The 14,461-nt window shown below is 37.1% G+C and overlaps 1 protein-coding gene across 1 annotated transcript in view; it reads right to left on the bottom strand.

The window, feature by feature from the left end:
- Positions 1-4,180: 4,180 nt before the first annotated feature.
- LOC144440149 (uncharacterized) overlaps positions 4,181-14,461 on the bottom strand; it is a 105,817-nt gene continuing 95,536 nt past the window's right edge. Inside the window, exons 12-19 of the mRNA XM_078129424.1 lie at positions 13,928-14,046; positions 13,474-13,562; positions 10,500-10,689; positions 8,371-8,510; positions 7,993-8,051; positions 7,642-7,722; positions 7,169-7,310; positions 4,181-6,404 (exon numbers count right to left, since the gene is read on the bottom strand). Of these exons, the coding sequence (XP_077985550.1) occupies positions 4,918-6,404; positions 7,169-7,310; positions 7,642-7,722; positions 7,993-8,051; positions 8,371-8,510; positions 10,500-10,689; positions 13,474-13,562; positions 13,928-14,046 (2,307 nt within the window). The 3' untranslated portion in view covers positions 4,181-4,917. The remainder of the gene's footprint in view (positions 6,405-7,168; positions 7,311-7,641; positions 7,723-7,992; positions 8,052-8,370; positions 8,511-10,499; positions 10,690-13,473; positions 13,563-13,927; positions 14,047-14,461) is intronic.

Genomic DNA, 14,461 nt, shown 5'->3' with positions numbered 1-14,461 from the left:
CTATTAAGGGACTCTTTGACGGGGGGGGGGGGGGGGGGGGGGGGAGTGGATTGGTATGGGGGTCACCCTGTTTTTGAAATTGGCAGTAGGGAATCATCCTGTTTTGAAAATTGTGGATAGGAGGAGGGGTCATTGTGTTCAGGACTGTGGTTGAAGAAAAAATCCTTTTCTACAATGGCATATAACCTTGTCTGAAGTGTGGTATTTGTTCTTGTTCCTGTTTCTTACATAAGTTCTACTAGTACTTCACATAGACTCTTCAAACATACTAGTAACTGTACATATACATGTATTACCTAGCTACCACACTAGTTACATAACATGTCATGTAAATACTTAATAAATGACGCTTCACTTTAAGATTGCACTTTGGGGCAAAAGTAAACTTGATGGTTTCGTAATGGTAATCTTCATAGATAGTTAATCTAAATTGTTCTACTCTTCAGTCAGAAGTGATTAATACTTTTTTTTATTTCAATCGTTAAATGTTATTGACACCACAAATCACCACATCTCATCAGATTCCAGTTTCTATATGTGCCAAAAAACCTCCAGATCTGCTAGAGGAAGAACCCCTAGGACTCCTGCATCCCCAGAGGTTACTCATGTGTTCAACCAACAATCAGATGTACCAACCTTTTTACTGTCATAATGGTATTAATATTTTGTTAATCATTTTCACCTTATGCTAATTTTAGATGATAGCATCTTTTTAAAGATGTGAAATGTTTGCCAAGATAGTCTAAAGATTGCCTTACAGTAAAGAAACTCCAAATCTCCCCTACCAACGATACTACCATTAGATGTGCAGACCTTTACTATAATAATACATTTAACTTTTTAAGAATATATTTCAACCATATGTATAAAGAATAGTTTAATTTCTGATACTTGATGGTAGTCTTGTAAAGCTTGGAGGTTATTGACTGAAAGGGTTTGAATGGCCTAAAAATTGACTTAAGAGTACAAGATCTCCAGAGAGCTTCTAGGAGGAGACCCCCTACAACCCCCCCCCCCCACCTCACAAGAGGTGGCTATATCCCAGTCTCAAGCTCTTCCCCTACCTCTTACTGTCAAGATGTTATTAAACTTTATTCAAAAATATTTCAACCCAATGTAGTTGCTTTTTACATGTTGATGCTGTCCTGTATTAGTTTGGAAATTATTGCCTGAAAGTGTCTGAATGGCCTAAAAATACCTCCAGAGGTAGGAACCCCCCCCCCCCCCCCCATGAGAGGTGTACAAATTCCCATCTAAAGCTTTTCCTCTTACCTTTCACTGTCGAGATGCTATTAAACCTCTTTTTGAATATATTTGTGTAGTGAATAATTATATGCTATCCCGGGATTTTATAAAGTATTTGTGAGACAGTCAAGCAGTCCACACTGAGTCACAATAAAAAAAAAAACCTGTCATGTGAATATGATATATGGGGGGGGGGGGGTTCAGTCTGTTTTCAGTTGTACAGATGGGGGGGGGGGGGTGTTCCGATGGAAAAAATGCACTGACCCCACCCCCCCCCACCCCCAGGGCCAAAGAAACTAGAAACTGACCGTTCCCTAAATAATCTGATAAGATGTGGTGACTTGTAGAGTCAATGACATATAGGATCCAAAATAGAGAGTATACAATGCATATTAATCCCTTCATACTAAAGATTAGAACAGTTTTGATTAACTTCTTTTACATGCATGCATGCATACATACATACATACATACATACATACATACATACATACATACATACATACATACATACATACATACATACATACATACATGTACATTGTGTATGTATAGTGTGTAAGTGTATGGGGTCATGGAAAAATAATCAAGAACTTGCAGGGGGGCGTCAATTTTTCCTAAGCTTTTGTGTGTGTGTGTGTGGGGGGGGGGGGGGGCTGAAAATAATACACAAGGAAAAAAGAGAAATCCTCCGGGGTCCCCCTGGAAAAAAAATCTGGACACTCCCTTAGTATAACATAACACTAGGTATGGACAGCGCCCTCATAAGCGGACGGGCATTCATTTAGATGCAATGTGTGCTACCACAGTGGTGCTACAGACTGTGCGTGATATAAATGTGCATGTTAACAACCATATCATATCAACTATGACCAAGCCCAATTTTCAAAGCATGCATTTCCAGATAAACTTACGTATAGGAGCTCCCTTTTGAGTATGATTTAGCAGTAATAGACTCCTTTACAATCGTTTGTGTATACTGCATTGTGATACTGTAGTATAGTATTGTAGTACCGTACTAGTAGTCTTGCATGTAACCTTATCAAAGTGAATGCTGGGAAATTGAATAATAATCTTTAAGATGAAAAAAAAATAATTTTCCAATAAAATGAGTGACGTAATTGTAATGTAATAAAAAATACATTTGTAAAGTGTTATACTGAAAAGTTACACAAATTTATTGAAATATTCATATTTTCACTGACCCCAATTTCAAATGAATTGGATATCGTGCATTATGAATAGTATTTTCAATTAAATCGATGTGTCATAAAATGAAGGGAGTTTCTATATTTCACGCCCCCTGTTAACGTGTTCGTTTGTGTTTTGAGGGATCGGTTCTTCCTCACAAAAGATGACGGTTTAGGAATTGTCTAGAATCTATTTTTATCAAGAAAAGTTACAATCACAAATATGGTATACTGTGTTTTTATTTCCTGATGTTGATATCTCATTTCTTGTACTTTTAAAATACGTTTTTTTCCAATGCGATCGACACACTGATCGTCATGAAAATAACACCCAGCTGGTTAAACAAGTTTCCATCTTTATATTTATTTGCGTCTTTTCTCATCAATTTATAAAACCAAAACGTCGAAAATGCGAGGTTGTCATTACATTTTATATACAAGGTCCTCATTTGAAAAGGTGTAGTATTCGTAACGTGTTTGATCTGGCGTGCCTTGCCGTGGGTGTCATTTTGACAAGCATGGTAGTTACTCTTACAACTGCTGGGGTGATTACTTGGTGAAATTTAATTTTGTGGAGAGACCTTAGATTTACATGAATCAAAATGAAGCTAAGCTATAAATAACTCATGGTGTGGTAGTGTTAATGAAGGGAAGCACCAAAGACAAAATTGAACAGAAAGTTATCAGTATGGTTTATATATTTTTACTGATATTTGGTTTGTTTACCCACTTCAAGTTTTGGTTGATGAAACTAGACAGGATATAATACAAACAGGTTGATCCTTGGTACATGGTCCTGTAATAACCTTCCCACTTTCTCTTGCTTTAAAAAGCAGCTATATAAGCATTCAGAAATATACATTTTCTATCATTTCCCCCGAGGACTTTCAGTCAAAGATGTATTCATAAATTCATGGACTTTGTTTATCTATGTATACATCACTGATTTTATTTATGTATGCATAACATCACGACAGGATTCACATCAAGGGGAGGTACACAAACACATCACGACAGGATTCACATCAAGAGGAGGTACACAAACACATCACGACAGGATTTACATCAAGAGGAGGTACACACACACGTCACGACAGGATTCACATCAAGAAGAGGTAAACAAACACATCACGACAGGATTCACATCAAGAAGAGGTACACACACATCACGACAGGATTCACATCAAGAGGAGGTACACAAACACATCACGACAGGATTCACATCAAGAGGAGGTACACAAACACATCACGACAGGATTCACATCAAGAGGAGGTACACACACATCACGACAGGATTCACATCAAGAGGAGGTACACAAACACATCACGACAGGATTTACATCAAGAGGAGGTACACAAACACATCACGACAGGATTCACATCAAGAAGAGGTAAACAAACACATCACGACAGGATTCACATCAAGAGGAGGTACACAAACACATCACGACAGGATTCACATCAAGAGGAGGTACACAAACACATCACGACAGGATTCACATCAAGAGGAGGTACACAAACACATTACGAAATAAAGTCTCTCTGAGTTGTATTTTAAGAAACTCTTTATTTGAATGCAGTATAAGTTATAAACAAAACCAAATATGAAGTGTATATTCACATCAATTAACTCCAAACACAAACTTTGAATGTATTTACAGACAACTGATCATTTCACAACATATCATTAATATTTGAATAAACGTATAAATGTGATTATAATTGAAGTGCGAATCTCCCAAAAGGTGAATTGACATAAACATCCCCCAAGCGCCAGGGCTCCACACTCTTTTTAATCTTTCTACTTTTAACTCAACAAAACTTATATTTACAAGTTAAAACTGGCGTTGTGCTATCCCAGTGATTTATACACATTCATACACGTGTTACAAGATATCCACACCCCTGTACAAAAAGAAATACCCATTTGGTCAATTAAAAAAAAATCTATCGATATTGATATTACTCTGTTACAGTAATTCAATAACCATTATTATCATTCATAAATTCGACATGTAAATAATATTGAGATATAATGCTGATATTAATATCGGCTATTATCTAGAAATTGTCAGTTTTAATTCAGCTGTGTATATACAGCAAGTAGACGAATAACGGTGTTAATATACAAAAGGCTGGATAGGACAGGGTAAAAGTGCAAATATGATCTATCATAGAGTATACCTTATAATTTATAATTTTTGTTTTTGTCCTTTGCATCAGAAATTGAAAGACAGCCAGGTGGCACATGAACGAGTTACTTACACACGTGCTGTGGATGAGTAAGTTGAATATCTTATTGTCTAATTTATGCAATAAGCTTTTAGGTGTGCCCATGAAAATGTTTGCAGTATAAAGAGCAGTCCACTTTTCCGACCCCGGAGCTAGTACATACGGGTACATCATGATGTACTTTCTTTCATACGCTCTTTTTTTGCGTTACCGTCTTAGCTTTCTATTGCATTCTACCCTTTATGAGATTCTACACATTTGATTCAGTTTCAATAAATTTTGGTCTTTTTGATCTTTTCAGTTCAGCATTTGCTGCCGCTAATTCCCTTTCGAGTCTTTCAAGTTTAGATTCAGATTCAGTAAGTTGTCTCCTGGCGTCCTCCGAATCTTTCTTTGCTGCTTCAAGTTCATGTTTTGTGCGTACAAGTTCTTTGTCGTCTTTCGATCCAAGAGACAGTTTCCGTGAGAGTGGGTAAAATCCTTCGGTAAACGTTTTCGAATCATCTCTGCTCTTCCTTCTGTCAACTTGTTTTGTCACCTCTGCTAATTTTTGTTCAGCGTGTCTTAGTTTATTTTCGGCTATTTGTCGTGCATCCTCAGCACTTTTTGCGCGTAGTTCAGCCTTTTCAACTCTCTGCAATATCATCTGTGATAGTTCATCGATTTCCTTAAGTCTTTTTTCTTCTTCTTCGCGGATTGTTTGTAGTATTTTCTCCCGATCCTCGTCCGGAGTACTGGGTCTGATACTGAAAGTCTGTGCCCGTTCTAAAGCTTCAAGTGCTCTGTTGAGATCCGATAACAAAACACTTGACCTTCGTCGTCTGTCCAAACTTTTCGAATCATCTAGCGAAGATGATATGTCAGAAAATCGTCTGTCTTTCTCTCTTTCCGAGAAAGTTTCGCTTGTTTCAGTGCTTGTAGTTTCACAACTCGGACTTCTCCCAGACCGACTGCTCATATACCATACTCCTCCAAACTCCTCCGGATCGCTTTGGCTGTCCTCTGTTAGAGATCGCCGAAGAATCGGCCGCCTTCTTGGCCGAATGGGACAAACGCAGTCATCAGTTTCTGTAGATTTTTGTCGCACTGAGTCACTATTACTACTTTCTCCTTTACTGCTCTCGTCAGAGCCTTCGCTCTCTGTTGGAGTGAGTTTTCGGCCAGTGTCACTGTATTCACTTTCATTGCTAACTTGTTCCCTCAATGGGGCTGCAGGTTCATCCAAACTGAGCGATAAATGTGCAGCGAACATACCACTCCGTAACGATCTTTTCTTTCGTCTATTCATCGCACCAACTGAACCGTCATCCTGGTTGACAGCGCTTTGTTCAATTTCTACTAAATTTGGCAGTGACCCGGATGATGACGCAGGAGTACTAGATTCGTCATCTGTATCAATAATGTCAAACATTTTATCCGCTAAGGCTGAGTTATCCTTGCACTTGGGTACACCTAGCAGCTCTCTTGGTGACTTTGACACGTTCACTTCAGAAGAAGCCTTGTTAAGCTTTGGCGCAAGAGCTTTAACTTCTTCCAGATTTGTTAATAAAGGCAGGTCGTTAACCGAACTGCATCTTCGAACGCAGATTCTGGGATGCTTCTCTGAAGGTTGGCATGGCAACGATGAGTCGGGATTACTTCCATCTTGTAATGATGACTGTGGCTTTAACGGTGACGTACCATAATTTGCTTTCGTAAACCAACTCCGCCACTGTCTTCTCCGTTCCCGTAGGAATTCTTAAATGTTACGAAATAAACAAATAAACAAATTAATTGAACGTGAATGAACGATTTTTCGATTTGTTCAATTGTACCAAAAAATGTCACGTTCTCATCTCAAGGTTTTCCCCAATCTGATTAAAATCCGATGTGGTGAAAGTGGCTAGATGCCTTTATTTACCTCTTGTTTGTTTTGTTCCGAGTGATCGCCGCCTTCCCACCACTCGGAACAAAACAATGGGAACAGAGGTAAATAAAGGCATCTAGCCGCTTTCACCACATAGGATTTTAATCAGATTGGGGTTTCCCCTGCTTGGAATATAGATATCAATAATGCCATGCAATATGACAATATTGCAGGTAGGAATATTAAGCTTAGAATATATGCCATGTTTACGGCACACTATATTTATGTCAGTGGACGTCATTCATCAAGAAGCTACATCATGCAATGGATTAGTTTGCAATCAGTTACAGGATCTTATATTGAGGCTCGTCAAGACATGCAATTGACAAGTTCTATGTTTACGTCCTTGAATTAGAACGTTCACCTTTGTTATTTTGAACTCTTAGCAATGTCTTCCATCCACTTCCCTAATATGTTCAATTCGGATGTATGAAACGACACCATCATTAACGTGGGAACTTTCAGATTTTGCTTAATTGGTGAATTGGGATCGAATTAATCATTTGCGGCTATATAGATTAAGTATCATTGCTTTGGGGACTTGTGTGCCACACTGTAGCCGCTTTGAATTATCGACGCTTCTAAATTGCTTCACCTGGTGTGCCTTGCTTGTGTTTTCGCACATCATCTTTGAGTGCAGTATCAGGGATGAAGTTGCCGTAGATGGTTTTGCGCCCCTCCAGCATAAACTCTAGGTGCCCAAGTAGACTTTTGAAAGACGGTCTTTCCTTTGGTTCCTAAGAATTTGGAAAAAAAAGTTATGAAAATAAAAAAAATGTTAACGCTGATGTTAAAGATTGTAGACGATCATTGCTAAGTTTTGTAAGACGGGCATTGAGGGCGCCATAACTCGATTTGCGCCTTCTGATTCTGAGTCGACAATATACTTTTACTTAGCAGGTTTCTGATACAAATAAGAATGGTGTGGTTGAAGTGTTGATACTTGTACATATTATCTTGAAACTTCAAACTATGCATCACCATGTCACTTCAGTAACTTAATCTACGAGTCAGTGTTTCAGTTGAACCCCCCCCCCCCCCGAGTATACCTTAAAATACTAAACGTACCTTTTTCATACACGCACAAATGATATCTTTCATCTGTATCGTTCTAACTTCAGGGAAATTCAGAAACTGGCCGTTGAGGATCTATATAACGTAAGATATAGAACAGTTGTACGATTAAACACAGACGTGTCTAATTTAAAATAACGACTGGTTATTGGACGGCAGAGGGCGCTGTGAAAAAGTAGAGTTTTGACGAATACTTGTATTATTTTTGTATCGGAGTTTTAGTGATAGCATGTATGCCTTTGATTAAAACGATAAAAGTGTAAAAGATTTCGATACGTCTTTTCTTGATTTCACTACATTTATGTAGAAAACAGTTCCTTTATTATGCTTAATCTAAATGCTTACATCGTCTCTTCCGGGCAGGTCTACCTCATTCCGCAATAGAACTAACCACAAAAGTAAACCTTGAGAGAGAGAGAGAGAAATAACGAAATAAGAGAACAGAAACGGAAATGTTTCGCTCAAAATCACTGACAGACCTTTAACTTGGCGATGAACGGCAGTTTTCGAATTTACCATCACGTATATCGTAGTGACATCATATAATATTAAAATAAATTCATGAGTATCAAGGGTTAGGAAACCCCGTATGTGCAGTAGTAAAACGTTGATGCACACAGCCAACAATCCATACTGTTCCAGTTTTTCTACTATATCACTCAATTTTACAAAAAAAATCACACGTAATCTTGAAAGAGCTACATATGTTATTGTGTCTCTAACCAAAAGCCCAGACGTCAGATTTGATACTTGTGCCATTGAATCCACCGGCATTTGATTCACCATCCTTTCTTGCTTCAGGGGCTGGGATTTGAACTTTATTAACGACAGTGATACGAAGCATGTCTTTGTTCCATTCATACCTACAGAATAGAAATACACAATTTTAACTAAATATACACACATAGTTCCATAGTAAATATCAAAGGGTGAACGACTTATGAAAAAACCCGACGTGCCGAATGAAATACAACGATGAATATGGTATGAAGATAACATACATTACACAACTTTACAAAATTAAAATTGAATCAGTATCTTCACGTCTAAACACAATCCAATTAGCACGACTGGCTGATATTGCAGCCTTGTAAATATTACCCAACTATAATAGAATATCGTGTAATAAAGACTAATAACACATATTAGAATACGAACAGCATTCTAAAGACATTTTGAATTCGCCGTAATTATGTTGTTCACTGCAATGCTTTATGCCCCCTTCTCTGTATCACATTCAATGCAAAATCACTTGTATAGCGAGCTAGCCCTGCATGCATTGGCTTCATTATAAAGTGTCCACACGCAATGTACTATAAGATTTCCTGTAATTTCACGCCTCGATCTATACACGAGGTAAAAGTACGCGTTTCCGCGTTACTCCCCTAATCAATTGAGTGGTTTTCTTAATTTATGATTCTTGATTGCGTGTACTTCATGTCTGTGAGTCTGTCGGGAATCCACGCTGAAATTGCCCTGTATAAATTACCGACTGCTATAATATAGATAAGGCGGAAAAGGTTACAACAAGTGGTTGTTTTGCTCCCTTACAAATTATCTTGTATTCAAGGTAATATGTCATTGTGAACAAAAGTCACGATCTATTTGTGGAACTCCCACTGGGATTTAACTAAACTTTATGAGAACAAAATTCGTGTAGAGTAATCAAAAGCTCAGATATATTTAATTACGTTCCCGCTTTTACGTAATTTCTTTGTTTTCAAAGGGGACTTGTAAAATATTATGTTTTGCACCTAACATTTATCATAGAGTTAGCGAACTTCTATTATCGGAGAATGATGACCAGCATCTTTGTATACGAAGTTCGCGAGAAATCCGTGTCTATCAGTATGTATGTATGTATGTATGTATGTATGTATGTATGTATGTATGTATGTATGTATGTATGTATGTATGTATGTATGTATGTATGTATGTATGTATGTATGTATGTGTGTATGTGTGTGTGTGTGTGTGTGTGTGTGTGTATGTATGTATGTATGTATGTATGTATGCATGCATGTGTGTATCCATCCATCTGTCTGTCTGTCTGTCTGTCTGTCTGTCTGTCTGTCTGTCTGTCTGTCTGTCTGTCTGTCTGTCTGTCTGTGAGTTCGTGTGTGTGTGCGCGCATGTGTGTGTGTGTGTGTGTGTGTGTGTGTGTGTGTGTGTGGCTGGCTGGCTGGCAGGCTGGCAGGCTGGCTAGCTAGCTAGATGGATCGAGGCAGGCAGGCAAGCAGGCAGGCAGGTGGCCACGCGGGTAGGCAGACAGGCAGACAGACAGGCAGACAGACAGACAGACAGACAGGCAGGCAGGCAATTGTGAGTTTGCATTAGTAAACAGTGCACGACCAGAAAAAAAACCACTTGGCTTAGACAGGCTTTCTGACATACTACTTTAATGTATTACGTTAATATCTAGATTTCAATGTATCACCTTTTGAACTTGAACCGATCTCAGATAACTTACTTGACCTCTTTTATTTCAGGACCCAATTACAAAAAATACATGTTTTCAAGTAAGGATGCGCTGCGTAACTAAGCTTACAGATAAGCAGTATTAAGTAAACACCAAGAACTAGGCAAGTCCACTCAAAGACACAAATGAATAATAAAACAAGAATTACAGTAAAGCAACGAACACACAAGAGAATGAGTATATTGAACGAAATGGTGGGCTTATAAGCGAATAAATATATTCTTCAGCAAAATTATGAAATCGAAACAAGAATGTACATACAAATTCTAATTCAAGAATTAGTCTAGAGACATTTGGCCATCTCTTGGGAATTTGACGCTGAAACAAGTCACAATATGATAGGTTAGATGTTCGAACGACGGGAATTCATTACCTTGCTGACTGAAAGCCGGTAAGTTTAACAATCTTATTTTCACTAACAATACAGTTCTCAACGACTACTTCATTGTGAACAATCTTCTGACTCTCCAGGTACTCCAAGGCACGACAAACATCTGTTGCCATGGCAACTAGCTCTTCATCCTCAAGAGACACTTGTATTTTCAGATATTCGTCCAAAAAACCTAAAATGATGGAGAATCGAAAATAGTATAGTGATCTCATTTAAGCTATCATAGAGTGGGATCTTTCAGTTCTCAAGAAGCAATTTTGTTTGCTGTTTTCTACTACCGTGAGGGATGTCGTCGGTACAAGCTTTATGCAGTCTTGCTCATCGTCCTTTAGATCTGCTATCAAGGGAATGTGACGTACCACTTCCCTCACTTTTCACCAATCTGACAGTCGCATTAACATGACCCTACTTTGTAACAAGTCACTGCATTATTGGTTTCGATATACTATACTGGTACATATTTTATATGAAGCCATGACCTCATAGTGTCAAACAGCGATTTGGGTTGCCGTTTAATTTCCCAAGACACACTCACATGCACAAATAGCTTTCCATTTCACATTTTAAAAAAATGAGTGATGATCCTATACAACCAATTACTTCTTAGGAATGCGACACACTTTCCTATTTTCTCTGAAGGTTTCAAAATTCATCAGATAAGTGAATAATTTAAAACTGTGCTAATTAGTATCCCCTGATACCCATCATACAATTAACGGTTGAGTGCACCTCGGGGACAGCTTTTCCTGAAAATCAAAGTAGTTCGATTCTTTCAAAGCTTTGTCGTATGAAAGACTGTCCAAGTTCTTTTGAAAAAAAATGAAAGAAATTTTGGGTTCATTATGCCTTTTTTTTTCAAGGAAATCGAAAATTTTCATTTTCCAAAAAGAGGTATACTGTCGTCGGCGGCCATATTTGATTCTAAATCAGGCTAATATACTGGATTCTAAATTAAGTGGGTCGGCCATAGTGGATTCTAAATTAGGCTAATATTATACTGGATTCTAAATTAGGTGGGCCGGCCATATTGGATTCTAAATATACTGGATTCTAAATTAGGTGGGCCGGCCATATTGGATTCCGAATATACTGGATTCTAAATTAGGTGGGCCGGCCATAATGGATTCTAAATATATTGGATTCTAAATTAGGTGGGCCGGCCATATTGGATTCCAAATATACTAGATTCTAAATTAGGTGGGCCGGCCATATTGGATTCTAAATATACTGGATTCTAAATTAGGTGGGCCGGCCATATTGGATTCTAAATATACTGGATTCTAAATTAGGTGGGCCGGCCATATTGGATTCTAAATATACTGGATTCTAAATTAAGTGGGTCGGCCATAGTGGATTCTAAATTAAGCTAATATTATACTGGATTCTAAATTAGGTGGGCCGGCCATATTGGATTCCAAATATACCAGATTCTAAATTAGGTGGGCCGGCCATATTGGATTCTAAATATACTGGATTCTAAATTAGGTGGGCCGGCCATATTGGATTCTAAATATACTGGATTCTAAATTAGGTGGCCCGGCCATATTGGATTCTAAATATACTGGATTCTAAATTAGGTGGGCCGGCAATATTGGATTCTAAATATACTGGATTCTAAATTAGGTGGACCGGCCATACTGGATTATAAATTAACTGAATTTTGATACTAATCAAAATGGGGCATTTATATAAGAAATTTACTTGATAAGTATAGTGAGAACAGTATGTGGTCAAATCTTTGCAAGTTTAATTCTAGGTTCATGATAATTTATGTCAATTTTGTAAATCTTGGTACGGGGAATTATATAATGACATTAGAAGAAACAGTACTGATAAAAACAAAATGAGAACATACAGATTGTTTAAAATGGTTTTTGGTTTTGAGAAATGTCTTCTGCAAATTAAAACTTGTGTTTGTAGGAAACTAGTGACTAAATTTAGAATTTCGGATTATAATATTCAAATTGAGTTGGGGAGACAGTGTACTCCTAAGATTCCTGTAGATGAAAGATTCTGTAAATTTTGTCAAAATATTTTAGATGAATTTCATCATTTAATTCTTTGTTCTCATTATACAAATGAGAGAAAGGCACTTTTTTCTTCTTTGTCATTAGATAATTCAAATTTTCATTCCTTAAATGACAAAAGTAAATTTTTGCACATCTTAACCTCTGATGATAAACTTCCTCTTGGAAAATTTCTTGTTGATGTAAACAGTCCTCCAGCAGTTGGTTAAATGACTGTATTGTATTCACTTTATTTCTGTATGTTATTTTTGTAAGCTTTACCATGCTTACTATGGCATGTTGTTATGCAATGAAGATTCAATTTGGTTGATTGATTGATTGATTGGTTGATTGATTGATTGATTGAACTTTTGACTTCTATTTAAAACGTTTGTACCGGTGACCATATTGATATTAACTGAGAATATATGTTATATGTTGGATTTTTTTTTGAAAATGTAACACTAAAAGTTCAAAGAGTTTACTTCCGAGGCACATTCTATATTTATGAATGTTTTTTCTGGTTTTCACTTTGTGAGGTTGACATCTATGTATCATGTTAAAATGATACGAGTAAATGTCTACAAAATCATACTTCATTGAGTTATGAATTATGATAGTAAACCATTCATATTTCTTGAAATCCCCCTGCTAATTCTATATTAATGATAATAAAAACAAACTAAATTTAAAATTGATAACTTCATGGCAGTCTATCATAAGGTTTATACTGTATCGGGAAAGTCTCATACATTCTCGCGCGATTTTAAGTTGCGAGTCCCTCTTGTACCTCGTTTAAATTTATCTTTTTACTCTGAGAGTCAACATTCCCTTTTTGCATGTACGTACAAATATAGCAAACATATTTTTCATTTCGAATGAATGTATAGAAATAAAAGATTGAATGTGTCCAATATTGGCGACGGCCAACCATGACTAACAAGACTTACCGTGAATGCCTGCTTCGCTGACTACATAGCTGATCGGTTCATTAATACTCATTCCATATACTCTAGCGATGTTGTCGTGGTCTAGGTTCCTAAAAGAAGATTTCCAAAGTGTCAGCATGACATTTAGTAGAAAGATCGATACGGCGGATTATGTCTCTTAGTGCAATAATCGTTGAGGTGGAAGATTTTTCTCATGCATACTTTGTGCTAACGTAGCTCAAAAACACTTGTCATTCTTTTACTTGTCTAAGGAAATTTGTCAACAAGAACGAAGTGGAGTTTTTATTCGAAATATAGAAATTGTAATGAAATTTGCCGATACGTATTTAGAAATATAAGTATGGTTTGTTATTAGAAACATCTTTCATGAATCACCTACATAGAGAGTTTGTGATATCATGTGAAGTTGACAGTATTGCATTACGGGGTGACGACAACAATAGTTCATACTTACATTAATAAAGCGGTGTATCTTCGGAATGTTCCCTTCTGTGCGTTTTCTTTGCCCTGTATTTTCTTCATTTTCTGAAGAACAACGTCGTCCTTTCTCAACCAGTGCCCTAACCACATGACCTGGATTAATGTAAATGCACCTCGGGTTACATTTCGGCAAGAACAATCACTTTGTCTCTATGCACTAGACTTTGAGAGTGATACGTATCTTTAAAGTCATAATTATATGTATACTTTTAGCTCTGTGGTATTTGGAGGCAAACCCTATAAAGAGCTTTTGTAATTCTTGAAATGTTCCCTCATGCTACTGTCAATATAGGAAAGTCGTACAATAACCACCTTATCTTGTGGTCGTGGATTTTGTAATAGTTTTAAGGACATCGAATTTGAGATATTGAAGAAACTTGGTGTTAACTCAAAGTTATCTCAATGTAGTAGAACATTATTATGTAAAACAAGATATTCTTTGAGCTTAAAAGGAGCGTATACGATTAAGATTTAAAAGGACAATTCTGAAACATTTTGCGAAATGATT

The sequence above is a fragment of the Glandiceps talaboti genome, chromosome 1, assembly GCF_964340395.1.
Source record: "Glandiceps talaboti chromosome 1, keGlaTala1.1, whole genome shotgun sequence".
Classification (NCBI taxonomy): domain Eukaryota; kingdom Metazoa; phylum Hemichordata; class Enteropneusta; family Spengelidae; genus Glandiceps; species Glandiceps talaboti.
The sequence above is the reverse complement of the archived record's forward strand: the minus strand, read 5'-3'. Positions and strand labels throughout refer to the sequence as shown.